The following is a 27124-nucleotide window of genomic DNA, read 5'->3' on the forward strand; positions in this document are numbered from 1 at the left end:
GAGGTTCTAAGTTTGAATCCCTACTAACAAAAAAACAAAGAAATTATTTCTTTTTCAGATTTATTTTATTTATGGGCTAGTGGGTCCTCGAGTTACTATTGAGTTGCCAGCAAACATGAGCTTCCCTGTCATCAGGCTATGCAACTGTGGCCCAATAGCAATTTGCTAGCCGGGCTCTATTGTACTGTTTGGTTGAGGCCCCGATGGAATGGGCCTTTAGTTTTATGGCTCAATGCTGGGCCTCGTTTGTCCTTCAAGAAGGTGGGCCCATGTTACATACACTGTTGGCCCATGATACATATGCGTATTTAGTTTGGAAGGTGCATAATGAAGAATCAGAAATGGGCCAAATGGCCAATTATTTATGTTGTTTTCATAGTTTATTCCTTCCTTAATCCTTATGGTTAACATGTACAATGCATGAAATTGGATATATATACATGCATGTTATATATAATGCAGAAGAGCATATATTCTTGTTCCATAAGGGTCTGAAATTCTGATCTGTGATAGATCTTTGCGTATAAAGCGTACAAAATTACTCTTCTTAGCTCATTGAAAAGAACTAATTTTTTGAAAGAATAGCTTCTTTACCTGTCACACAGACTCACAGCCTGCAAAAAAATGCTAATGAATATACCTCATTAATTTTTTGTTAGTGAAGTCTTAGGCTGAGTCAGAAGAAATGAAAATGCATGTAAGATCAATATGATACAAGTGGTGGTTGATTATTATTCTATTATATATATTGGACGTACCAAATTAAGGATATTAGAAACTTAATGGAAACTTTTCCATTAAGAAAACTGGTGTGTGTAGTGGAGCCGTAAAGAGAATCAAGCAAAGACATTAATTGAATAACTAGAAGTCTACAAACTACAAAGGTTAGAGGATAAGAAGAAGGCAAGCCAATGAGCCATAAACATATTTATATTCTATTCCTGTGAGCCAAAGATGGCCTAATTCTCCTGCTGATCATGCTTCAAAAAGAAGCTCAAATGGGGTCCATGCATCACCCAAAAAGCAAAAGCTAGCAACTCTCACTGATCAACAACATTCTCTCTAATTGCCCAAATGCATGTCTACCTTTTATTCTTTTCTTGCCTTGGCCAATGTAATATGCATAATGAGCTGATTCCTCTTCAGTCTTCACCACCTATTCAATTCCAGCAGCCTCTGCCTAGCCCAATACACCAACAAGGACATTTTAGATATTCCCTAAGTGCCAATAATTTAGTTATTATCATGTATAAAGTTTATGAATACCATATAATACAGGGGAAAGCAAACAGAGGAAAAGGGGGATAAGCATTTTGATCAATTCTTGAAAACTTTAATTCAGTACCAAACACAAAGTAATAAAGCAAATGCATTAATTTCCACCCATTTAAAGAGAAACAAAGCTGAATAAGAAGAGCACATAATTCAAACACACACCCAGAAAGCTAGAGAGAGATGTATAGGTTCAGCAACACAGTGATTGGCTTCTTGAACTTGTTCACACTCTTAGCCTCCATACCCATAATTGGGGGAGGCCTATGGATGGCAAGGAGCAGCACCACCTGTGAGACCTTCCTCCAAACCCCACTTTTGGTGGTGGGTTTTGTGGTGCTCATCATATCCCTAGCAGGCTTCATTGGGGCTTGCTTCAATGTGGCCTGGGCTCTCTGGGTCTACTTGGTGGTCATGTTGTTTCTCATTGGGACCCTAATGGCCTTGACTGTGTTTGGGTTTGTGGTCACAAGCCAAGGGGGTGGAGTGGATGTGCCTGGCAGGGCTTACAAGGAGTACCATCTTGAGGACTACTCACCATGGTTGAGGAACAGGATTAAGGATCATCCTGATTATTGGAACAAAATTAGGAGTTGCATATTGGGGTCTAAGACTTGTGCCAAGCTTGCTCTTTGGACACCTCTTGATTATCTTGAGAGGGACATGTCTCCCATACAGGTAAGTACATGTACAATTAATATATATATATATATATATATAAGTGTGTGTGTGCGTGTGTGTCTGTGTCTGTGTGCTCTTCATGCATTTATTCAGTTGTTTGGTGATTTACAATTGCTAGCTATTCAAGTTTTTGGTGGTTTTCATGTGTACATGTGGGAGTGCTTTTCTTCTTGCACTTTGTTCTCCTCCCATTTTCTAAACATTAATTGCAAGAGTTTTTACCCTTTAAAAAAGAATAAGTAGAATTGTGGATGTTTAATTGATAGGATGATAGAAACTTCATTCTCACAATTATTTTTTTTTTCTTATATATATAATTTCATTCATGTTTGTATTTTTTCAATACGATTATGTATTTTTTAATAGTAGGTGATATGATCATATTGTGTTTATATTCAAAACCATATCATGTTAAAATTTAATGTTTTAACATTTAAAGTTTCATGTTAGGTTTTTATTAGAAAGATAATTCAATAAAACTATTTATACAAGAAAAAGACAAAAGAGAACCATTATGATATTTAGAGGTAATGAAAATATGTTTCCTCTTTATGAAGTATGAACCATAGAAGCCTGCCTCCCATACATATATTCTAAATTAGAAATAGCCTTTAGTTTACCAACTATTAATTACAACATGATAAACTTCATATGTATTGCATGCATGGTGTGCAAATTGAGATAACTAGCTCATTCAAAATTAAGCTTGCAAACCATTAAATAATTTTGGGTGCATATATGCAGTCTGGTTGTTGCAAGCCCCCAACATTATGCAACTACAACATGGCAACCACTGTGAGTCAAGACCCGGATTGCTACAGGTGGAACAATTCTCCCACTTTGTTGTGCTACGAGTGCGATTCATGCAAAGCCGGAGTGCTTGAAGATATCAAAAGGGACTGGCACAAGCTCTCTGTTCTAAACATTGTGATGCTTGTGGTCCTCATTGGGATCTATTCAATTGGGTGCTGTGCTTTCCAAAACACAAAGAGAGCTGAAACCGATCACCCATATGGTCAGAATCGGATGAGCAAAGTCAGACCCAGATGGGATTACTACTGGTGAGTGAATTAACAAACATTATGTGTTTTCATGAACAATTGGGCCTTTAGTTCCTTTTGCTTTTGAAAATTATAACAAAGAAAAGTGAAAACTGTGACAGAGTTCAAGTTTCCAAAAGAGCCTTTGGTTACCAAGTAAAAAAAGTAATTAAATATATTGACCATCAAAGTCGGGCTGGAAGAGGGTCTATAATTCTGAAACTTGGTAAGAGTATGGTCTAAAGTGTTTAGGCATGCAGGCCCAGTTAAAGCTTTCAATCTCTCTCTCTCTCTCTCTCAATGCTAAGCAATGCTTTTTTGGGTACTTTATTTTTGCAGGTGGAGATGGTGGCATCACAGAAAAGAACAGCTTTATTAGTTTAATTGGAACTCTATCTTCTATCAGCTACTGTCAATCTTGTTCTTATGTGCTCTAAAGATGGGACAATTTAGTTGTTTTTTCAGTGTATGCATGGGAATAGGAGGTCTCAATGCCTTCTTTTTGCACATGACTTGTTTATTAGTTTAGCTGTTTTTTGTACAAAGATGGATTTACTTTTAATTTTCCAGAAAAAGAGATGGATTTACTTTTATTTCAAACATCATACCCAGCCACTATTTTTTTTTTTTTTTCTACTTTACTGCCATAGACTACTGCCTTTTGACATTGGTATGAAGGTAGAGAAGAAAAGCCTGATGTATATGTGCATTCAAATACACATAATAAATTCTAGCTGCACATATATTACTTCTGTAGTATACTTGTGCAAAGGTTGTGTATATAAGCATGTATAAAAGACTGATATGTTATTATAGTTTGGGTACTGAAAAGACAGGAGGGCCATATTCTGAGTAAAGTTGTAAGTAGTTTTCAAACAAATGATTTCGGGACAAAAATTGGATCTGCAAAAAAAAAGTAGTGCATGATCACTTGTATTCTGTATGTCTAGACCCAAATGTCAGACTAAACATTCATGTATAGCAGATATATACATAATACAATTCTCAATTCAAATGAAAACTTGATATACATCATATTATTCATATATCATAGAAAAGAACAGTTTTATTAACTTGAGATGGTCTATCTTCTATTAGTCTTGGGTGCTCTAGAGATGGGACAATTCGGTAGTATATAATGTCTTTGCTTTTGGAGGTCTCATATATGGCTTCACTATTTAGCTGCTTTCTCTGTACGGAGATGGATCTTACTCTATTTTGTAGAAGATCATGCCACTCATATTCATATTATATATACCACAACCTTTCTTTTCCTACTTTACTGCCTTTTGAAGGTGGTGTAGTTTTTAATACAGAAAGCAAGAAAAGCAGGTTGAACCGCTGAAGTATATGCAACTTGCTTGTAGAGCATAAGTTTGAAAAGGAATATAGAAGGAAGAGATGGGTCATGGGTTCAGCGGGTTGGGCCAAAGTAACAGACTCTGTGACAATGTCTAGGTTCAGCAAGTCGGAGATTTATCTGGTTTATATATAGGCCTTTCAACAAGTTTCAGGCTTTGAAATAATGGGCTTTTTTTGTTGGTATAATTAGTTTTATAAATTTGACTTATCAGATTCATTAGAATCAGTCTTAATGCACATTATTGCTGTTTATTGTCAGTAGGGCATGCATGGCTCATGTTGATTGTGTGCTGAAGATGCCAACTATCAACAATTAACTAGCAAGAGTTTATTCAAGGATCATTGAAAGTTCTGGGAAGGACTCATTTTCTTCATTTTCAAGAACCATCGAATCCCTTTACATTGACCCTTGTGAACCCCATTAGACTTTTAAACCAAAATCCATATTGTTTTGCTAGCTAGAATTGAGGGCCACATAACCCTTCTGTCTTTCATCTGCAGCCTGCAAACTAGGAACTTTTGGGCCCTCAATATCTTTTTTCTTCTAATGTACTAAATACCAAGAGCCAGTTGCATGGACTCAATTGATTGTTGATTGATAAGTTTGGACTTCCTGGAATATAGTTTGGTACATAGACTCTTTCAATCACGGGCATGCTTATTCGATCTTCTAAAGTTTTTTTTTTTCTTTTTAAAATTTTCTGGTATGGTAAAAATAACTGAAGAAAACCCTTTGTGATCATCTTGATCTTGTAAACTTTAGATAATTCAGTTTCTACTATAAAAATCACTCTTTGGTCTGGAAGAGGAATTATGTTAAGCTGTCTTCCTACCACATGTTGGTAGTTCTTTGTCATTGAACCGCAGTTGAAAAGTATAACAACACTAAAAAGTAAAAAGCAACAAAGAATTGTAAGCAATCTCCAAGTGAAGTTTTCTGATTGACTTTAATTTTGATAAACAATCTCCAAGTGGAGATAAGCAAGCACACAATATTGATGACACAAACTTTTGCTACGTATCGAAGTCTTTGAATAATTCCTCGATAGAAAATTAATGTCTTGAATTTCTTGTCCTGCACTTCCCTTGAGTAGACGAAATTTCTCCTATAAATAACAAGGACAAATACATTAGAAAACATACATAAACAGTTCTTGTTAATTAATTCCTTCTTTTAAGTAGAAATTCCAATGGCGGAACTCAGTAAAGAGCGTTCATTAGAGGAAACACCAACATGGGCTGTTGCTGTGGTCTGTTTTTTGTTGCTTGCAATATCAATTTTCATTGAACATGGCATACAACTCACAGGAAAGGTAAGGCTATATATATGCTTAATCAATTGGCATAAAAACATTGGCATTATTCACTTAAACATGTCTGTGCATGAGTTCAGTTGCAAATCATGCATATGCAGCCAACTCTCATGTAGTTGGATTTAAAGATTTGCTGCCTTCAGTTTATTTGAGATTCTACTGATCATTTACTAATGCTATGTTGAGACTAGCCTTTATATCACTGCATCATATTAATTAAGAACCAGTCTTGTGTGCAATGGAAGTCATTTTTGTTTTGAAGTTGCTAAAATTGGCAGCCTGAATTTGAATTTCTTGTCTTTAAATATCAATGCTGCTTGCACCTGAGATCATTAATTCTTGCACCATCTTCAGTGGTTAACAAGGAAACACAAGCGAGCTCTATTTGAAGCACTTGAGAAGATCAAATCAGGTACCACATCTTGTGGTCATGTAGTTTTTTCTTTGAATTCGAACTAGTTGGGTTTGTTCAAAGGCTAACCATTTTTTTTTTCTCTCTCTTTGAATTCTTTGAAGAGCTTATGCTGTTGGGATTCATATCCTTGCTCCTAACTGTGCTACAAGGACACATCTCTGATATATGCATTCCCAAGAGTATTGGTGCCACTTGGCATCCCTGCAATAAGTATGCAGAGAGTGAGTCAGTGTCTGATCCCGAAAACAATGGTCGAAAACTTCTTGAATTCTCCGATTCTGGCTTCAGTTTCCGGCGCAGATTAGCCGTAAAAGGATATGATAAATGCACAGAGAAGGTAGGGGAAATAATTAATCTCTTTTGTTATCTTCTGTTTTCACAGTAATAACACCCTCTAGCTACTTTCTCTTTGTTTGTGAATTTTGAACTTGGAATTAAATTGTGGAAGTGTGAAGAATTTTGTCCTATGTTGGGAGAAAAAAAAATGTGTATATTTGAATTGGGTAAGAGTTTAATTGACTGTGAATTTTTGTAGGATAAAGTTGCCTTTGTGTCTGCATATGGGATTCACCAGCTTCATATATTCATCTTTACGCTAGCCGTTTTTCATGTTCTCTACTGCATAACCACCATGGCTTTGGGAAGAGTCAAGGTATATAAATTTGGCAAATACGTTGGAGTCTCTCTCTCTCTCTCTCTCTCTCTGATCTATTCATTGTTTTTCTGTACAGATGAGAAAATGGAAGGTTTGGGAGGAAGAGACAAAAACAATTGAATATCAGTTCTATAACGGTACCTAACTTTTACTTCAATTTATTTTATTTACTAAAAAATAACTTTTACTTCAAAGCGAAATGGGCCCATATATCCAACATGATGAATGGTTTTAAGTGTGCAATCATTTTTGTCATATGACCAATTCTTGTTCCCTTTTTTCTTTCCTAAAGAATGATCAGTTGGTGTGCAGGTTGACTTTCTTGATTAATATATTGTCTGCCAAGATCTTTTCTGTTGACTATTAGTTTTTGGAATTTATAATGTCATCTGTCACACTTGGTTCACAGAGTTGGGCTTCTCATGAGTCATGACTAACTATGCTACATCTGAAGCCACTATTGATACAGTTCCCTGATAAACATAAGTCCCTCTGCTGTGCCATGGCCATAAATAAAGTCCATGACACTGCCTTTTGAACAAATCATTAACTTGTGAAAATGAGTCATTGACTAAATTATTTGTATGCAGATCCAGAAAGGTTTAGGTTTGCAAGGGATACATCATTTGGAAGGAGACATTTGAACTTCTGGAGCCAGTCACCAGTGTCCATTTGGATTGTAAGTAACATACTACTATGAATTTGAGCTTGGTTGCTTGGATTGTAAGTTACACACTGCCACTAGCATTGATTTTATGCCTGTGTTATCACTTATCAGTAAATTCTAATTGCCGTTGTTTTCGCATTTTGCTATGAAATTCAATAATGCATGGAATGTCAAGCTAAGCACTAGGACATTGCATTGGTGATTGGACACGGTTTAAGGGTCTTCTATTGTTTCTCTTTTTCCTTGTCAGATGTGCTTCTTCAGACAATTCTCCAGGTCAGTTACTAAGGCTGATTACCGGGCTCTGAGGCATGGATTTATCATTGTAAGTCAAACCGTTGCTAAAGTCCTTTGCATACATCAGGCCTGAAATGGGATTCAAGATGCAGGTCATAACTGGATCTCAAATTCTATGCCTTGTGATTTCAGGCACATTTGGCACCAGGGAGTGAAACAACATTTGATTTTCGGAAGTACATAAGCAGATCACTTGAAGAGGATTTCAAAGATGTTGTGGAGATCAGGTTTGGTGCTCTTAAGCATCTAAAGTCATTAGGTTCTTTGGTTAATTACTTGTCTTACAACCTTTACTTCACTTCATTAATGCAGTCCAATTATATGGTTCTCCGCAGTGTTGTGCCTGCTGTCCAACACATATGGTAATGAGATATTCTTGGTATTGAGCTATCAGTAATTGCACATATGCCCTTTATTAATCTGAATGTTGACTATATAGCCATGAGTCAAGTAAGACCATTCCAAGGTCCACTGGACAATCTAATATTCTCAATTCAATTGTAATCTAACAGAGTGACAACCTGTTCGGTTAGTCACTCACAAGAAATCTGTTAAGGCTTGAATTTGATAAATCTCCGGAGATTTTTCTTTTCTGACGAGGTTCTCAATCTCTCTACTGTTGATTCGGTGCAAATTTTATTCCCATAGATCTTTGGAAAACATTTTCTTTTCTGACCAGGAATTGTTTTCTCTTTGGATAGGATGGTATTCTTATTTTTGGCTGCCATTTATCTCCTTAATTGTAAGTTCAATACAAAATATATTATCCAAGTATCATGCATGTTCTTTTTACCATGGCCATTACATGTTACATAAATATTATAAAGGTTGTGAGCAAAATAGAGTATCCCAATGATAATTGAACATCTTGCAGATAATTCTATTGGTGGGAGCTAAACTACAAGTGATTATAACAAAGATGGGGTTAAGGATTCAGGCGCGCGGGGGTGTGGTGAAGGGTGCACCTCTTGTTGAGCCAGGTGATCACCTCTTCTGGTTTGGACACCCTCGCTTCATGCTCTTTCTCATCCGCTTTGTTCTGTTTCAGGTACTTTAACATGCATACACCTAAAATTTTTATGTGTAACTTCAATTTGCTGATATCACATCTTCATACTAGTTAATATGTATTTATGCTCACAAACTCCCCTTTTGTAATTTCTTCCTCTTCATTGTAGAATGCATTTCAGCTGGCCTTCTTTGCATGGAGTACAGTAAGTATATTTACTCAATTAGCTTATTCAGGTTGTGAAAGGATACTTATACCATTTTAGTAAGACCATATATATGAACACATTTATAAGAGATGCTTATTGATATGGTTAGAAGTTAACCAAAGGATACTTATACCACTAAGAGAGATCTTTCTCTCGTTTTCAGTTCATAATTAATTGCATGTTTTTCTGTCCTTCAGTATGAGTTTGGGATAAATTCTTGCTTCCACCAGCGCACTGAAGACATTGTCATCAGGATCTCAATGGGGTGAGCAGTGAGCTTGACACTTGTACAAATCCATATTATTAATCATTATATGAACTTTTACTTTCTTATACATATGAGCTGCCATTACTTATTCAATGAGCACAGGAATTTTGCTAATGTACACAAAATTAATTTGGTGAACTCCTCAGGGTCCTCATACAAGTTTTATGCAGTTATGTGACTCTGCCTCTCTATGCTCTAGTGACACAGGTGAGAAATGATTTAACACTTTTGTGCAGTTATGGGTGCTGTGGCTCTAGTTTGAACCCTCTAAATTTACTTCTGTGTTGTTTGATCTCACAGATGGGTTCTACCATGAAACCCACCATTTTTAATGAGGGGGTGATAGCAGCACTGAAAAAATGGCACCACAGAGCCAAAAAGAACATGAAACACAGGCATTTGGATGCAAACACACCATTCTCAAGTAGGCCTATAACTCCTGCCCTTGGCATGTCCCCAGCTCATCTGTTGCACAACTACAGCAGCACTGTCGATAGCTCTCCAAGGACATCAAACTTTGAAATGGATCATTGGGACACTGAAGGGTCACATTCCCCAAACAAGAAGGGACATAGTGACACACAAGAGATTAGGCATGCCAATAATATTAGTGCCCAGCATGAAGTTAACATTAGTGTAGGTATCTGATTTTTCATTTGGCAAATGAAGAAGTTGATGTAGTTGATCATAGGACAATGTTGCTAACCAGCCTAACCCTTTTTTTTCTTTTTGCTTTGACAGCTTGAGCATTAATTTGCAGCAATAATGGCTAGGGTGATTTCACCAACAAAAAAACAAAAAAGGCTAGGGTGATTCGATACATTATTTGCAAATGCCTGATGGTACTGTATTTTTTTTTTTTTTTTTACTCTTTTAGGCATCACATTGTTGTACATTACATTTATGGTGCGTTTGGATGAAGTAATTTGAAATTACTAAGAAATTCACAAATGACGGAATTTAAAACGATGTGATTTAAAATTCTAGAATATGTAAATTCTCTTATTTGGATAACATGTAAACATAATGGAGTTTAAATACGGAATTTATGGTAGTTTTAATTTTTGATGCATCAATTTAAAAGAGTGATGGTGATGGTGGCAACAATAAAAATGATGTTTATGGTGAGTTAACTATATTGGTAGGGGTGATGGCCCACAAGCGGTGGAAGAAATGGTGGTGGCTAAAATTGGGATGTTGGCGGCGGTGGTGGTGGTGGTGTTGGAAATGGCGGTGATGGTGGTGGCGGCGGTGACGATGATGGTGATGGTGATGGTGGTGGTGGTGGCGGCGGTGGTGGTGGTGGTGGTGGTGGCGGCAGCGGTCTTGGTGTTGGTGGCGGCAGCGACAGCGGGGGTGGTGGCGGGGGTGACGAGGGTGGTGGTGTTAGTGGTGGTGACGTTAGCGACAGTGGTAGTAGTGTCGACATGGTCGACACGACTTATTTTTCTTTTGTAAAAATTGAAATTTTGAAAATGACACCAATTTAGATGGAATTTAAAGTTGAAATTTACAGCCTTCAAATCCCAAGTTTTTTTCCACCTTGAATTTACAAAATTCTGTATTTATTGACCCAAACAAGGAAATTAGAGCATATAATTTCTTAAATGCTGAGTTTTGTTTAAATTCTGAGTTTTTTTCCTCCATCCAAACACACTATTACAGTTTTGTCTTCATTGACTTGAATAAACAATTTGGAACACCACTATAAAATGAATAGACTTTTTATCACAAATTGTCTCTAAATTTTGACCAAAATATCAATTTGGTCCTTAAAGTGCATTTTTATTCAATGTAATTCTCCATATTTACTACCGCACATTAATATTTCCCTTCTATTCAATTCCATTTGAATTGCCGTAAAAAATAGTCACGTGTGCTACACGAAACCTTTTTTCAAGAATAAAAAATGTCTAAAGACTCGAGTTCGGAATGATTATTTTTTTGTCTTTTTTATTTTATTTTAAAAAAAATTTAGTACTTTTTTAAGGGTCTTGGAATCAAAGAGTGACAAAATTTGTAGGTTTTTATTTTATTTTTTATTATGTGATTCCGTATGTGTAAAGATCATTTTTCTCATAAAAGAAAAGTCACGTGCAATTAGATAAATTTCGACGAAAATTCAAACGTAATATAACACAATAACAACATTGATGTGTGGTAATAAAAATAAAATATCACATTAAGTAAAAATGTAATTTAAAAACTAAATTGATATTTGAGTAAAAATTAAAATACCATTTATGATAAAAAGTCAAATGAATATATTTTTATCAACGATTCATATCGCAGCGAAAGAGTGAAACATGGAATATGATGAAGTATGGCCCCGATTGTATAAAACACCTCGCTCACTATAATCCTTCAAACATATAAAATGTGACTAATTATTGTCAATAAATATTATATCCATCCGTTTGTAAGTAAGAAGTTTGCATGTTCATACCACATAATCACTAGCCTCTACTGATTAAATTTTTTACTAAACTAAGATGTTTGATTGATTTGATGTTTAAATTTTGTAATATGTGGTTTTCGTGAGATTCCTTTTATATCACATCTGTGGATAATATCATTCTTTCTTTATTTTTTTCCTACGGATAATATCATTTATTATTCACAAATATTGCTTCAATTTTCACGTGGGGTTCGATGTGCTTCATCTTTATTTTAAGATAACCCTTTTGCATTCATGTATGGCATCAAAATATTCCTGGCTTCTTGCTGTAAGTTTGCAATCAAAATTGCAATCATGGATCATGGTGATTGCTATAATTGTACACCAACGTCTAATAAATTATTTAGAATTTGTTTGGTTATTTGATTATATCATACTAGTTTCTTGGTAAATACTCTATAGGTGTGAATTGATATTTTTAGTGTGTTTTTTTTTTATTGTTTTAAAATTTTTCATTATTCTTTCCACATTTTAATATAGTAAGGTATTTTTTTATTTTTAAATTTTATTTAAATGGTTATATTTTACAACTATATCCTTATTTATTAAGTTAATGTGGTTGTTTTGTTGAATAAAAAATATTTTAAACAATCTTATTTTTTGTGAAACTTGTAACACAAAATCTTTTTTATGACTTTATAATAGTCAAGATTTATGTTTATCCTAAACAATATATTGGTTCATTTCTTTGATAATTAAACAACTAAAAGATTTTAGATTTTATTAAATTTTTATCCAAATCCCTTTGATTATAATTCTAAAAAATAAACCATTCAAATCATTTAAATACATCGTAGAAATGGTCCCATAATAATGCCCTTACTTTTCTTGAAAAGATGGCATGCTCACTAATTCTCTTATTTTCTAATAATTAAGTGATATATTACATGAATTTGATAGATATTATAAAAAAATAATTTATTACAATTATAATATAATTGGTTATTTAATAATTAATACCATTATGATTATAATCTTGTCGCGCGCCAACTATTATAGTCTCATTAACGAATTAAAAAGAAAAGAAAAAAAAAGCAAAACAGAAAGCCTCACCATCACCACCTCCACCTCCACCACCACAAACCGTTCAATCGGATATCGCATAGCAACCGTTGATCATCGTAAGCATGGAGGTCCGTCCCAATCCGACGGCCGACAACTCGTCGGTCGCGCAGCGCCAGCGTCAGCTTCATACACCCGCCACGACTAGTCAGAAAAATCCCCCTGCTTCTTCGAACCCCGTCGACACCACCTCCGTTTCTCAAAGGTCAATCTCTTTTTTCTTGAATTCTTTGTTTGGATCCCGAGAAAATTCGAGTCTTAACTTAATATGGGTTTTCATGGTTTTGTTTCAATGTTGTTGTAGGCTTCAGAAGGAGTTGATGTCTCTCATGGTACGTTACGTTTCTCTCTGTATTTATTTATTTATTTTAATTCTTTGCGATTTGGCCTGAAATTTTGTTACTTAATCTTTAATTTCTTATTGTTCTTGTTAGTTTTTTTTTTTGAAATCTTGAATTGGGTTTTCTGTGGGTTCAATTTTGAATTGATTTCATATACTGAATTATGAATTATAATCAAGAAGCGAAAAGGGACTTCCTTGATTCTTGATAATCATGGGAATTTATAATATAGAGGTTGGGGGGGGGGGGGTGTGGGTGTATTTTCTTAATGAGCCATCGTGGAGGTGCGGATTGTAAAGCTATGCATGTGTGGTTATTTGAAAAGTCAATTCTTTATCACACTATCCACTTGCTATGTTGTTTTGTTAATATAAATTACTTGGTTGAACGATTTCTTCTGGAAGTTTATTGTCTAATACTACTAATAGTAGTCCATTTGACACTGAAGTTTTAGCCTTTTGAAAACATATTTTATTGATGGATTGCTGACTGTATTTCCTTGTTACTTTTTATTTTGGTTATTAGACAAGTAACTGTTGTATTACTGTCGTTTGTTCATCAAATATCAATTGGTCCTTGTTTTCAGATGAGTGGAGATGATCTTGGAGTATCGGCATTTCCTGAAGGTGAGAGCATTTTTACATGGATTGGCACAATCGAAGGTGGGAAAGGAACTATGTATGAGGGCTTATCATACAAGCTTTCTTTGCGTTTTCCTCTGGACTATCCTTTCAAGCCTCCGCAAGTCAAGTTCGAGGCAATGTGCTTCCATCCAAATGTTGATCAGTTTGGCAACATATGTCTTGATATCCTGCAGGTATCTATCATTTTGTTAAAGAAACTGATATCAAGGCTTATGCTGCTTAAAACTCCAAGTGGGTAAAGAGTGAGAAACAGCCATCTCTGTGTCTCTTGTATTGAGAAGTTTGGACTGACCATAGGATGGTTACAGTGTCTCTAGTTCTGAAAAGTTTGATCCACCATGCGATGGTCCTAGGGCTTTTAGAATTTTTATGGAGAATTAGTCTCTGTTGGATAAATCTAAATGTTTGTTCACATAAATCATGTGTAGAAGAGTGTATGGAATCAGTTGAAATATTTCTAAAAAGTGATGCTATTACCACTCAGTGGTAAAGGTGGGTTGAGTAATAAGTTTCTTTTTTGGGGGGAATTTAAGGGTATTTTTTGAATATTGGTGGGTCTTTTCTTAAAAAAATATTATTGGGGGTGGGAAAAGCATATGGGTAGGGCAAACAGCTTGGTGGGTGATAACAACATAACTCTATATTGATATTGCATTGTGTTTCCTTTGATTTTCATATATTCTCAAAAGTCTGATGTTCTTGCTATACATGCCATAGGACAAGTGGTCTTCAGCTTATGATTGCAGGACTATTCTTCTGTCCATTCAGAGTCTGTTGGGAGGTTAGCTTGCTCATCCTTGCATCAACTTTATCGTATACTGAATTCATTCTTGCCTGACCATTTAGTTCTTACATGCAGAGCCAAACCCGGACAGTCCCCTCAACAGCTATGCTGCTGCTCTGTGGAATAACAAGGAAGGTTAGATACTCTGTGCCTATGCTTCCTCATTTGGATTGTGCAAACCTCTTATACAACTCTTTTGGTATGATTTTGGGAACTTATGTTAATTTTTCCTTTTACAGATTACAGAAAAATGGTCCACAAACAGTACTTTGCTGGAGAATCTTTCGAGAGCTGATTTGTAGGATTCACAATGGAATGACAAAAAATGTCACGTGGCCACTCATTTCTGTACATCTCTGGGGAAGGAGGGGAAAGGTTTGCAATCAAAAGTATAGTTTCTTTCTCATTGAACATTGGAAGTTGTTTCTTAAATCTGCATAGTTTGGTCTTTTGGCTAACTTAGAAGCCTAAGGCAATTGAATATTTCCCCCCGGCCAACTGTGTTAATATTCATCTCCTGTGATTGAAATAAAGTCGATATGAAGTTGTAAATTTGGAATGAAATGAAGGTGACTACTGTTTCTTAATTTCTGGTAAGCAGGTTTCCCATATCTTTTATTTTACTTCCAAATGGTTGATAGCTGATTCTTTCAATTACCAGACTTGCCTATTCATGAGAATATGTATTATGTATGGGTCCCTCTCTTCACAGTGATCATGCTTAGGGTCTTTAGGGTTCAGAACTTTCTTTATTTAAGAATGTGTATACATCAATTAAAATATTTCAATATATTCCAAATTCGTAATTGGATTTAATTTTTAATAGTCATAGTAAAAGATAATTCGCATCAAGTAACACTGATTTTCTAGTTCATTCAAGAAACAAACACCGACTTTCGTATTCATTTAAAAGATTGTTTATTTTCTTACTTCATGAACACTGGGGAGCGTTGCCCTTGGATAATTGGATTGATTGTTCTCCACAAGCTTAGTTCTTGTTCAAAAAATTATCCCGTATTAAAATATGATGACCAATGAGAAACAATGATGAAATGGACCTAAGGATCAAAGCGCCATATACATGACCACAGTCGGGGGGGGGGGGGGGGGGGGGGGGGGGAGACGATGGGCTACATTGCACCCGAAGTGTTGCTACAAGTCAGATGTGTATAGTTTTGGAACCTTATTTCTTGAAATGGTTGGAGGCAGAAAAAAATTTAAGGTCATGGAGGACTCCACAAGCCAAGTCATCAAACCAAGCCTACTTTTCAGTTATATAGACATTGCAGATGTTAATGTGTCTCTAGTGTCTCCACATAACTTACATAATATATATTTACATTTTCATGGATGGACTTCAAAACACATAATGGGTGCATTCATTGCTCCTTCAAACTGTCAGACAAAGCAGGGGCCTTGCAGATGGGACATGCATTCTTCATCAACAGCCATTTCTTGATGCATCCCACATGGTATTCATGGCCACAATTTTTAACTGTTTGAACTTCCTCCTTGCTCTTGTACTCTTCCTGTAAATTGAAATTGCCCAAAAGATGCAGACAACAGTCAGGATCTGTAGAGAGCACTCATCTACTGGTGAATGCCTCACCACTTTTAACACAAACCTTCCATATTGTGGGTATAAGCCACATACATTACAATTCCATACGCAAAATTAACCTTAAAGTCAAAGACACAAAGGCAGTAACATCTTACAAGGCAAATAGCACATCTTTCCTCCAGGTCATGGTCTGATGAAGAGCATGTTGTCTCCAAACACTTTGTAATCATATCTTCAGACAATCCTGTGCTGACATTCCCTATCCTTTCCTCTAAAGCAAGTAATTCCTGTTCACAGATAAAATTAGTCCATCTGAACTGCAAATGGTCAAAGAAAAACATAACCATCAACTAAATCATAACGAATTTTTGGAGCGAATTACCTCATAGCTCATGTTGTCAACATCAATCCTTATGTCCGTAAGCTGATCAAACGAATTTCTGGAACCATACAGAGATGAGTGGTCCACCATTGTGAAAGCCTGCAAAAAATGTAACATGATTTATGTGATCTTTCCAATCAAATTGGAAGGGAGCTACTACGTATCCAGTCTATGTGTCCCCTTATTGCTTGCCATTAACATTCAATGCTTGTATAAAATCTTGCTCTCATTAACCAAACCTAACCCCAAAATTACTATTGCGTACCTCAGATCCCAATCTATCACGTGTATACACAGGATTAGAAAGTGACTCAGATCTCTCAATAGCTATCCTTGACCTTCCATTCCTGTAACCATTACGCCAACCTCGGGAAGATGGAGGTCTTGGATATCTGTAGGAACTGTTTTCCGAGGGAACCAGCAGAGAATTTTCCAAGGGAACTGTTTCATGTCCCAAGCGAGAGAAACTCAAACCAGCCTGATGTGGAGTCATACCTCTTCGAGAATAACTGCTATTCATGTCCCACGCAGCATGAGCATAAACATTTTGAGGATAGGGAGGCAATACAAAATTTCTTCTTGGAATGGAATCATGGAAGTGCCCACCATTCTCTGCAGTGCTTCCTCCTCCTATTGGAAACTGATTCATCTCTTGGTTCATGCCAATGTTTTCTAAAATTATTGAAACATCTTCCTTAGCATTGTGGAAGAAGAATGAACAAGGACAAATTAATCTTGAACTAACCAGAATTTAGAAACCTACCATGTGCAGCAGGAAAAATCTGCTCCTGAGTAATTCTGACAGCACTAAAATTGGCAACATCCACTGCCCCAGATTGGTTCGTCAAATGGGTTGTTGGAGAGTAATGATGAGAATAGTTTGATAGACAAGTTCCCCTCAGTGTAGGTTCCAAATCAAGTCTATATCGACTTCTAACATTCCTTCGAGAATCTTCACTGGTTCGATAATCTGAAGTAGACTTCTCCAGCTGAAGTTCGGAAGAACTGGTGGAACTTCCAGCAACATCAAAAGTTCTTATGCTGTCTCTCTCACTGGCTACAGAAATGCTAGGACTTTTTCTTTTATACGGTCTTCTTCTGGTGCCAGTTATAGGATCTACTAAACCAGCAACTTCATGTATAGGATGCCTATCGTAGTAACTTGTATGAACATGGCCAAGATTATTATTCTCTGGGGCCTGATAAAAACTTCCAACAGCTGGAAAGCGTGGGAAGGGATGAAAAGCCGGCCCCAAAACAGCTCCTTGAAGTGGACTTTCCGATCTAACACTTGATACGGAATGTGCAACTGGCCATTCCAATCCCCGCTGAGAGGCACAAAATGCTTGACTCATTGGTGCATGTTCAATTGGATAGAACATAGCACCATTCTCAGGAGCAGCAGCTCTTCCTGTAACACAATTTTAGGAATCAAGTCAATTGTGGTAAAGGTTAATTTGAAAGATAAGAGGTTTAAATAGGAATTAATTTATATACTGAAAAACAGACAAGCATAACATGGAAAGGGTTGGATTTCCTAGGTTGAACAAGATTGTGCAACCTGAGCTTATAATTTCTCTAAATAAATTAAGACCTGCCAAAAATCAATTATTGATCAATCCACCTAGGAGATATATGGAAGTGGGAAGTCAAACCGAAGAAGGCATATTATCATTCTTCGATTTGAATGAGATCATAAAATTCATTGTAGTTACAAAAATACCAAGAAAAGTTCAATTTTCTGTGAGTGCAAGATATATCTATGGCATACCAGATTCTGTTACCAATTTACCATATACTTTCAAGAAGTCGGAAGTATTTAAAAACCAGCTAAGGACATGTAATAAACACATAAAAGTATTAAACTATAATTGTCAATAATGAATACTAAAAAGTAAATAAACTGCTCAAATCTTCAATACCCATATGAATTTGAGACCGTTGAGCAGTTACATGACTTTGGTAAGGATATTGATCAGTCCCAAATATATGTGATGACGAATTCGGCAAGTGCCGATGTCCCATTGGCCCTCCAATACAAGAGGGCAGAAATTCTGGATTTAGAAGAAGATAGAACCAACCTGAATGTAAATAAACAATTGTACAAATGTTCAGCCCCATGGTAAATAAATATTCAAAAGCCAAAAGGAATGATTATGCAAGTATTCTATTAAAAATCTATTGCTTGTCAATTAACTAATTACATGAATAGTATATAGAACTGCAATGGTATGTTATTTCCCATGTTCCATCTAAGGAGACATGATTCAAAATCAATGTCTCGCAGCCTAACTAACAGCTTAGTATAGAGTGTAAACTGGAGGTGGTTTGCATATAAAAAAAATGTTGATACGCATACAATAAGAAAAATACCAGATGATTCCTCAAGTGTAGCTGCCCAAAGACTTAATTGAATGCTGCACTACTTAAACCCACACTTAGGACTAAAGGAGAAGCTGATACTGCCATTTCTCACAAGCAATATGTTTAAAACATGGGACAATGCAAAAACATATTGCTAGTTCCCTAAAGGATGCAGTCCTTGCAACTGTCTATTACACCGGGACATGTTACCAACATCAATTGCATACACCAGCCATTTGTAAACCCATATTATATTCCCAGAGACTTTTCCTTTGTAAATTGCCAAGACCACCACTTCCTGAATAGCCTCACTCAACATAAAAGATTGTAATTTAGAGGGACAACAATATTACGCCACTTAAGTCACCTGCCTTCTAGAATTGCATTCAAATCTATCTGAAAATCATGATATGATATCAAATGATATATTCTAGCAAAAGGGAGAGAACTTATTTAGTGAAAAAAAATTCACTCACCAGTACCTGCCAATAATCTCCCAGTCTAAAACTTCAGAACCAAATGTGGTTTATCTTATTTAGAAAAATATATAAGCAGGAAATATCATCAGTGTCACTGAACATGCATTATTGAAGCCACCTAAAACTACGGAACGGTAGAGAAATTCGTCACAGTATAACTATGCTCTGTCTCCACTTATGCCTTCATAGAGCTCTTAAAATGAATAGAATTAAGTAACCACATTGTGAAAACTCTCTAGTGATTCAATTCTAGCCATTAAAAGCCACAAAAACATTCCATAAGAATGAACTGGCCAGTTGGATTCTTGCAACTGGCCAAGATATCTTGAGATAGGGACTGCTAAAGTAAAGAGTTGCAAAAATAAAAGAATTTTAATTTATAAGCTCAGATCCAATGGAACACATAAATGGTTCATAAGACCACAGGATCTGGTTTACAGTCTATTAAATGTGATTTACCTCCACTAGCTGGTCTATCCTCTTTCATTATAAATACTTGATAGTGTTCTAACAATTAAACTTTATCTTGAAAACTTCTTATTCTCTTCCACTGATAACACTATTCTCACCATGGAATAGTGACTTCTTAAATTTAACATCTATTCATATTTTCCCTCTTGTTTATTTAACTTTTTAAAGTGTGTCAAGTCTGGTGGTGATCCACATTGGGAATAGAACAATACGCTCTGCAGTAACCTAACATTTGGATGCTACTCTTAAGCACATATATGCTACCCAAAATAGGATAATATCTAAGGCTCTGATTCTTCCCTATGCAGTTTTTTTTTTGGGGAAAGACCGATTATTCTCTATGCAAAAATGGACATGATTAAATACTATTTTTTCCCCTAATTCTGTACATAAATGAATTTTACTTAGATTTTTGCATTAGTAGTGAATGTATCTGAACATATCTGAAACTTCTATAGGTATAATAGGAGGTCCCCAACATTCTTTTGAGAAATTCTAGTGTCTTCTTGGAGTTTGTTTTCAATTTTTTTCTTCTCCCTTTATTTTTTCTCCTTTTTTCCTTCTTTGTAAAATTCCCTTTTAAGATACTTCCAATTTTGACACTTGATCCCATGCACCTTTCTATTCCTTCATTAATCAATAAAAGTTTCTTCCTTTACACAGTTGAGATGGAAGCTCATCATTTTGATTTTAGATAGAATGACAGATTAGCTAAATGGAAAAAGATTTAAATACAAAAGCTTTCTTAAGGAACAGAAACATTTTATTATTAGAAGAAAAAGGTACAGTTACAAAAGTTAAGAAGTAACAACAGAAAGTACAACTCCAACTAGAGTATGAGCAGAAAAGCCAAATAGACATACTATCAATAATGTATTCTAGAACGATTTTTATAACAAAATTAATATATAGAAAACAGAAAAGGAAAAAGGAATCCCCTAAGCAAAAATGTTCTTACAATACAACCAATGAAGTACATGTGGAAGTATCTCAAAGGCCTTAGAAAGATCTGTACGATGAAGCCACCAATCCAAGGGTCATCAAAAGCTGCACAGCTAAATGAAGTACAAACAAATGCCCTGTTGCTTGTCCCCACATAAACAGCCAATTCCAACAGGCCCAGGGTTAGCAAAAACGTAAAAAGTAGATGATCACCAAGCCACTAGAATGCATGATCTCACTCTCACACATGCTTAGCTACTTAATCATCATATCCCTGTGACCTTTACCTCATATGTAATGCAAGGTCCACTTTCCGGTATCTTCTACCACATTCGGTTCATTATAAGTTATAATCCCTGAAAACCCTTTTTCCTTTTGATGCTGCTTAGATCATTTCATCAATTATTATCTTATCTAACAGATATTGCAGTGAGAAAAAAAAAAAAAGTAACTCAAACGCATATCACTCTTGTTTGATCATTCTACACCCAGATGCAGCAGACTCATATATAAACCAGCACTAGTGCAACGAGAAGTACATATATAATAACCGGCATAAACTTAAACTACAATGCCTCTAAAGCTAAAGACAAGTATAAAATACCATAGTTTTTCGTATCACTGTATCAGTTACTTAACCCAAATATCAGAGAAGGTTATTGAAAAAATCCCTACTGAGATTATGAAGCATGGGATTGAGACATTCCTATCTTAGAGTTATTAATTATTAAAAGAAAAATAACCTATTCCTCATAAATTCACAATGCCCAGTTTCAAACACAATCTATACTATTATTAAGCGAACCTTCTTTTCCAATTGGGAAATAATAAAACGAGAAAAACACCAAATTCCTTTCACACACAACCACTCCTATCATAGTCGACCATATTTGCACTTCAACCAACCTACCTTTTTCTTTCAACAATTTTGTATTAAATCTTTACTAAAATTTCAAACTAAACTATACATCAAATTAAATGCACTCCATAACCTAAAATCATAACAGTGTATAACTGTATACATATACCAAACAATCAATCAATAACAAAACTCAACCCAACCCAAAATTGCACAACAAATTAATTAATTCGAAATTTGTGCAAAAAACTAAAAATAAAAAAAAAATGAACAGGGAGAAATGACCGAATGTATTTAAACAGAAAATGAAATATGAGAGTATCAAAAAACGGCGAGTGTTCGCCGGAAAACGTACCGTGGACGTTGGATTGAACGTTGACTCCGGCTGGTCAAAGAATCAGACGGCAAAGAGACGATCACAGAGATTCACAATTCACAAAGTCGTTTTATGCTGAAGAAGAGAGAGCGGTTTTTATAGCAACTGTGCCGCCAAAAAAGTTAATAAAAAAAGGTGAGCAAGGGGTGATCTGATGCGATAATGCATAAGGTGTGCTTGCTGCTCTATCCATTCGGAGTGTGACAGATCAGAAGAAGTGGCTTGAAGCCATGTGTTGCTTACGTGGCGAAGCGGGGAACGTGGATGAACGTTTATATGGTGGGAGTCTTATGTAGGGGATAATGTTCGTGTCGCATTAAGCAGGCTTTACACGTCAAGTTCGTGCTTTGTGTGTTACCGCGGAAAAGAAAAGTTTCAGGTACGGTGGGGTCGCGGTGCCGTGGTCCTGTCACCAATCACAATTCACATTGTGGTGGACTCGCTATTGTAATTTGAAAATGTGTAAATCCATTTATTTTTTGTTTTGACCCAAATATTACTACTTTGGAGTCTTTTGACATTACATTATGTAATATAGGAGTGGATATCCTGAATTGTTTGAAAAGAGAAAATTACGAGTAAAATTAGGAATCAAGAAATGGGACATCCTAATTTGTTATCCTTATTCTTTAAATTTAAAATCAAAATTGCTTTAAATAATAAAAGAAGGGTTACCAAAAAGATGGATAGAGGTACTTCTTATAGATGATTGTCAAAAAGATTCTCCTACTATTGATAAATAATATTTTAGAGTATAGATGTTATTTTAACAGTTCTAAATATTTTTAAGAAAAACCATAGGACTACGTGAGGAAGATGAAACGTGGAGAAGAGAAGATGATGCAAAAAATAGCAGCTAACCATTTTTTTTGGTCTAAAGCAGCTAACCATTTTGGATTGCTGTGCACGCAAGCAGAAAACTAAAATTCAAAATTAAGTTATCTTATTCCTCTCCTTTGGCTGAGGTGATCCCATTAACACTTTGTGTGTTTGCAATTATGATTGATGCTGGAGATCATGTCATACTGTGAAAATAACAGAGTTTTCAGGCTTTGAAAAGAATCGCCTTTACCCACATCAGACTATAACACATTTTTTTTTGGCCAACGACTATAACTCAGAAATAACCAGCGTTCCATCAAATATGCATCTTTCGAAATCCAAGTTAAAAATAATTAGTGCTAAAAGCTGTATTTGTACAACATGACAAATTGTCCCCAACTGTTTAACGCCGAAAAAGTTCCATTTATGATATGGAGCAAATGAAAAGTTGAAAACCAGAGGGGATGCCTCTTGAGAATTTCTATTCTATGTATTTTGAGCAACACACATGAATCACTGTGCAACACAATATTTGTACCATTAAGATATAGTCCAGGGAAAAATGCATAACAAAAGGAACCTCCAGAATCCAGGGAGAGAGGGGAAAGGAAAAATATAAAAATCAAAGCCTTCTCTTTGAAAACCACAGGACCTCTGAAGTTGTAACAGAAAAGACACGTTTGGGTTGGTTGACAGGACCTGATACTAGAGTTTCCAAGCAATTAAACATTCTCTGTGGCATCTCTTCTTGACTCTTCTGTACCCTGTGCTGCACCCAACCTCTCAGCTGCCAATCTTTCTTCAAGTGCTCGAGCCCCTCTTTCTCTGCAAGAGGCATTTTGGTCACAAAATGAACATTCCTTTTCCTCCCATATATAATTTGACAACTCTTAGTTGGTACTGTTAACAAATGTATTTCATAGTGTCACTATGCCTAGCTTGTGGTGCATAATATTTTCACTATACCTTTGACCAACAACGACATGAAATTTAAATTGGCTTCCTAACAAACGTGCATTTATATATTTCTTTTTTCTGTCACATAAATCATGGGTATATATGCACCTAAGTTATTTATCCCATTAGCCAATGACATGTCAGTCTAGTCTACTAGCATGCATCCCATATCCTTAAGGATGGGGAGTTCTATCCCATCTTCAAGCCTGTGCAAACCCAACAGTGACAAAGGGTGGCATTTGGGAGGGGAAGGTTACCCCCCAATTCATTAGAATAAAAAATAGAATAATAGATCAAAGTAGAGAAACTTGATACCCTTCTCAAAGTAAATGAAAAAAAGGAGAATCTGATTGCTGGAAACATGTGATTGAATCTTACCTTCAATTAGGTTGAGGTAGTTTATGGGTAGGGAGAGGCTAGTGGCTACTTAGCATGTGTAGCCCCACTAAATGACAGTGAACATCTCAAGGCATAAGGGGAAATGGAACAGGGTGATACTTGCTATAAGCCATATGCAAAAAAATCCTCAATTAATCTTATTCATTTGTGTTTCACTTGTAGACTACCATCTAACTACCTAGGGCTTATGGTCTAAGCAATGAACATTCAAAGTTGGAGATCCATAGCTTTGATGCTACAGGCTACCCAACATGAATATCAAAATGAGTGTTGTACTTCTGCACACAACGGGATTGATACTGAATGCAGCATGAGAACAGAAATGTTACCTCCTTCTAGTTGCCTCGATGGGGTCGGATCCAGGCAATGTGGTACCTCCCAGGGTATAACCTTGAGATTCACTAGAAGCTTCAGATCTTCCACAGAGCATCCGATGGAATATGGATGCAACAGGATCAATGACTGGTCTGCAACAATTTACAAGAAATAATTAGAGAGATGTAACTATGAACTTGCTGATTTGAAGATTTCTAAAATAATAACAACAATTATTTACCTTAAAATGTCAGGGAAAAATGAAGAAAATGCAAAATCATCACTTGGATCACCCTTGAGTTTTGTTTCTGGATTCCTCTGCCAGTATCTGAGGTAAATCCAGCTCATATAGGTGCCAAATATTAAGATAGGAAGATACGTTGCCGACTCTGTTGTCCAGAAGCTTATGGCAATGGACAGCAATAGTGACAGAGATGGTAACCACTGCACACATTGAAACCAACACCAAATAGAGAGTTTTAGGACGATTCATCAACCCACAGAAATTTCATTAAAAGGTCATTTTCAAAAGCTCACACCTTAGCTTTTATTTTCAATAAAGGCAACTCTTGGTCGGGTATGATTTGCTTGATGCCAACCAAGAAACCTGAAAGGACTCCGTGGAAGCCAGAAAGAGGCATATAACTATAGCACAAATGAACCAAAAGAAGTAGCATTAATAAGGATGAGGTTGAAAAAAAATAAAATTATCAAACAAGGCTAACACATGTACATGCATCATTACATATAATGAGATAGATGAACAAATGAACAGACCAATTGACAGTGGCAACTGATCTGTTTCAAAATTTGTGTGCCGTTAAGAGTTAAAAGTTACATTTAACAAGTGCATCATTTGCTTGCCTAAAGAAAAAAGGAAAAAGGAAATGTATTACACATTTCTTGTCGTTTTTCCTATTACAAATAACACAACATGCTAGAATACCTTCAGGAAAGGAAGCAAAAATTTAACAAGCACGAAAAACTATGAACCACAGGCATCCCAATGACTTATTATTTCTTTGGTTGTTTAATGCTTTCTTAGTACTTACAGGTAAGTTTCCTTCCTTGTAATGTAGTACAGTGCAATAGCAGTGATAAAAATGCAAATGGAGGTTAGGAAGTTGACGACAAAGATGAACTTCAAGAACTCCCTAGAACCCCACACAGGTTCAAGCAGCTTCCCAATAAAAAGCAGACCAATAGTGCTGATAACAACCTGTTAAAAAAGTGCAAAAATCAGTATTATTTGAACAAGCAAAATAGAAAGTGATAGGGTACAGAAATCTCAGCCAATGTAAGACTACAGAATAGAGACATTGCTATGGAAACAGAAGGGCATACCTCATATATTGATTGTTCTATGTAACCGGCTGTTATGAGGTTCCAGATAAAAGGAATTGTCCTACAATACAAAAGAAGTTCGGATTAGAATTAAGTTGCAGGTGACTTGAGTAAAAAGGTTCCAAATCTAAACAGAAAATCTTGCAAAATCAATCATGTCATGAACCCCAAAACATTCTGATTACAACTCTTTTATAACATTGCTTGAATGGAGTTCAGTTTGAAAATGAATTTACAAACCCAAAAATGAAATTCAGGACCAACAGCCTGAGCTGACTTTCAGATCCCATTAGCAAACGTTTCAAACTAAAGCAGAACTCAAAAATTATACAAAACCCATTACTGAAAACACAGATTTATGCATTCTTTGCCTTCCAATTTACAAGTAAGCCAACATGTTGAGTCAAGATTGAACATTAACGAATGTAGAATCGTGCAGGCACGAAAATCGAGGGTGAGCAAACCTGGCGGGAATGAGAGCGAGGTAGGTAACGGCCTGAGGGAGAAGCTGAACGACAATGTGGCCTCCGATGAGCACCACTGCTAAGCCCTTGCATAGCCGAGTGAACCCAGAGAACGCCCCCGTGCTCTGCAACACCCACCACACAATTCGTAGGGAATCAAATTCAAACGCAAACCCAGAAAACAAAAACAAAGAAGAAAGAGAAATTGTGGGCTTGTGGGTGGCTTACCCCTGTGATTGATGGAGTGCTCATGGCGGGTGGCCGTTGGCCGTTGGATTTGGGGCGGCGATATGAGCTTGGAGGGTCAGATTTCGGGTTGGCTTTGTGGAGAAGGAAGGTTTGAAAGTGTACGGGTAGGGGATGAGTCGGATCGGAGGAGGAGCTGACCAGAAGGCGAAGCGTGAATATAAAAGAGGCCTAATTGAGAGATCACTGAGTCACACATACCATGTTAGATTGGACTTACTCACTGAGTTGGGTACATGGATGGAGAGATTTTAGACCGAGTTACAAGGGTAGACTACGTGGACAACTGGACATAGCGGATTGCGTGACTTAGGAGTTTTTTTTCTTGTTGTCGGACATTAGGGAGTTGGTATGTGAGTTATTATTTCACTTAAGTATTATTTCTCCTTACAACCATTCCCAATTTGATATATATTGATTTACAAGGAAGAATATGGTAATTACTAATTAGAAAAAGAAAAAGAAAATTAACTTGTAAGAAATACTCAATTTATTTCCGCAGTGTGAATGTGCAACTCCCCTCAATGTTGTTTTTTTTTGGGCTAGGGCCCCTCAACGTTGTTAATTGTGTAAAGTTACTCTTTATTTTGAATCTTTCATATTTAACTTGTAAACTACAAAATTGCAAATTGAAAGAAAGCTTACTAGTTTTGTGGGGGGGGGGGGG

General features: G+C 36.2%; 5 protein-coding genes across 8 annotated transcripts; 3 read left to right on the forward strand and 2 right to left on the reverse strand.

Annotated features, from left to right (window-relative positions):
• Positions 1 to 1218: 1218 nt before the first annotated feature.
• Positions 1219 to 3619, forward strand: TET6 (tetraspanin6). Its single transcript, XM_086236963.1, has 3 exons — positions 1219 to 1950; positions 2698 to 3014; positions 3333 to 3619. Exons 1-3 carry the CDS (start codon positions 1456 to 1458, stop codon positions 3370 to 3372), a joined length of 852 nt encoding a protein of 283 aa, XP_086093089.1. The 5' UTR covers positions 1219 to 1455; the 3' UTR covers positions 3373 to 3619.
• Positions 3620 to 5529: 1910 nt separating this feature from the next.
• LOC147290199 (MLO-like protein 6) lies at positions 5530 to 10087 on the forward strand. 3 transcript variants are annotated; one of them, XM_086238755.1, is made up of 16 exons: positions 5530 to 5668; positions 6023 to 6080; positions 6185 to 6420; positions 6619 to 6735; positions 6815 to 6875; positions 7329 to 7417; positions 7656 to 7730; positions 7835 to 7929; positions 8015 to 8064; positions 8404 to 8444; positions 8577 to 8750; positions 8881 to 8916; positions 9117 to 9184; positions 9334 to 9394; positions 9488 to 9827; positions 9929 to 10087. In XM_086238755.1, exons 1-16 carry the CDS (start codon positions 5546 to 5548, stop codon positions 9931 to 9933), a joined length of 1629 nt encoding a protein of 542 aa, XP_086094881.1. In that variant the 5' UTR covers positions 5530 to 5545; the 3' UTR covers positions 9934 to 10087. The 3 variants fall into 3 exon arrangements, with proteins under 3 accessions (XP_086094881.1, XP_086094880.1, XP_086094882.1); XM_086238754.1 differs by having other exon boundaries at positions 9488 to 9823; XM_086238756.1 differs by lacking the exons at positions 9334 to 9394; positions 9488 to 9827; positions 9929 to 10087 and having other exon boundaries at positions 9117 to 9188.
• Positions 10088 to 12640: 2553 nt separating this feature from the next.
• LOC147290200 (uncharacterized) lies at positions 12641 to 15063 on the forward strand. The gene is made up of 6 exons (XM_086236443.1): positions 12641 to 12912; positions 13012 to 13039; positions 13635 to 13865; positions 14410 to 14473; positions 14552 to 14611; positions 14716 to 15063. Exons 1-6 carry the CDS (start codon positions 12773 to 12775, stop codon positions 14769 to 14771), a joined length of 579 nt encoding a protein of 192 aa, XP_086092569.1. The 5' UTR covers positions 12641 to 12772; the 3' UTR covers positions 14772 to 15063.
• Positions 15064 to 15726: 663 nt separating this feature from the next.
• Positions 15727 to 22028, reverse strand: LOC147290201 (uncharacterized). 2 transcript variants are annotated; one of them, XM_086238862.1, is made up of 8 exons: positions 21890 to 21955; positions 20692 to 20812; positions 18342 to 18500; positions 17183 to 17830; positions 16685 to 17091; positions 16420 to 16518; positions 16193 to 16324; positions 15727 to 16005 (listed from the first exon to the last, which is right to left on the reverse strand). In XM_086238862.1, exons 3-8 carry the CDS (start codon positions 18442 to 18444, stop codon positions 15856 to 15858), a joined length of 1539 nt encoding a protein of 512 aa, XP_086094988.1. In that variant the 5' UTR covers positions 18445 to 18500; positions 20692 to 20812; positions 21890 to 21955; the 3' UTR covers positions 15727 to 15855. The 2 variants fall into 2 exon arrangements, with proteins under 2 accessions (XP_086094988.1, XP_086094987.1); XM_086238861.1 differs by lacking the exon at positions 20692 to 20812 and having other exon boundaries at positions 21890 to 22028.
• Positions 22029 to 23180: 1152 nt separating this feature from the next.
• Positions 23181 to 26665, reverse strand: LOC147290202 (rhomboid protein-like protein). Its single transcript, XM_086237016.1, has 8 exons — positions 26440 to 26665; positions 26212 to 26336; positions 25748 to 25808; positions 25456 to 25622; positions 24943 to 25048; positions 24645 to 24847; positions 24418 to 24555; positions 23181 to 23557 (listed from the first exon to the last, which is right to left on the reverse strand). Exons 1-8 carry the CDS (start codon positions 26461 to 26463, stop codon positions 23455 to 23457), a joined length of 927 nt encoding a protein of 308 aa, XP_086093142.1. The 5' UTR covers positions 26464 to 26665; the 3' UTR covers positions 23181 to 23454.
• Positions 26666 to 27124: the final 459 nt, after the last annotated feature.

This window comes from Dryas octopetala, chromosome 3, assembly GCF_963921425.1.
Source record: "Dryas octopetala chromosome 3, drDryOcto1.1, whole genome shotgun sequence".
Lineage (NCBI taxonomy): Eukaryota > Viridiplantae > Streptophyta > Magnoliopsida > Rosales > Rosaceae > Dryas > Dryas octopetala.

Coding starts and splice junctions, on each gene's coding strand:
- TET6 (XM_086236963.1), top strand. CDS start 1,456: ATGTATAGGTTCAGCAACACAGTGATTGGCTTCTTGAACTTGTTCACA. Junction 1,951..2,697: donor GGGACATGTCTCCCATACAG/GTAAGTACATGT, acceptor GCATATATGCAG/TCTGGTTGTTGCAAGCCCCC. Junction 3,015..3,332: donor CCCAGATGGGATTACTACTG/GTGAGTGAATTA, acceptor TTATTTTTGCAG/GTGGAGATGGTGGCATCACA.
- LOC147290199 (XM_086238754.1), top strand. CDS start 5,546: ATGGCGGAACTCAGTAAAGAGCGTTCATTAGAGGAAACACCAACATGG. Junction 5,669..6,022: donor GCATACAACTCACAGGAAAG/GTAAGGCTATAT, acceptor CACCATCTTCAG/TGGTTAACAAGGAAACACAA. Junction 6,736..6,814: donor TGGCTTTGGGAAGAGTCAAG/GTATATAAATTT, acceptor TTTTCTGTACAG/ATGAGAAAATGGAAGGTTTG.
- LOC147290200 (XM_086236443.1), top strand. CDS start 12,773: ATGGAGGTCCGTCCCAATCCGACGGCCGACAACTCGTCGGTCGCGCAG. Junction 13,866..14,409: donor TATGTCTTGATATCCTGCAG/GTATCTATCATT, acceptor TACATGCCATAG/GACAAGTGGTCTTCAGCTTA. Junction 14,612..14,715: donor TCTGTGGAATAACAAGGAAG/GTTAGATACTCT, acceptor TTCCTTTTACAG/ATTACAGAAAAATGGTCCAC.
- LOC147290201 (XM_086238861.1), bottom strand. CDS start 18,444: ATGGGACATCGGCACTTGCCGAATTCGTCATCACATATATTTGGGACT. Junction 16,519..16,684: donor GTGATAGATTGGGATCTGAG/GTACGCAATAGT, acceptor CATTTTTTGCAG/GCTTTCACAATGGTGGACCA. Junction 16,325..16,419: donor TTGACAACATGAGCTATGAG/GTAATTCGCTCC, acceptor ATCTGTGAACAG/GAATTACTTGCTTTAGAGGA.
- LOC147290202 (XM_086237016.1), bottom strand. CDS start 26,463: ATGAGCACTCCATCAATCACAGGG. Junction 25,809..26,211: donor CTCGCTCTCATTCCCGCCAG/GTTTGCTCACCC, acceptor TTTGTATTGTAG/GACAATTCCTTTTATCTGGA. Junction 23,558..24,417: donor ATCGAGGCAACTAGAAGGAG/GTAACATTTCTG, acceptor TGCCTCTTGCAG/AGAAAGAGGGGCTCGAGCAC.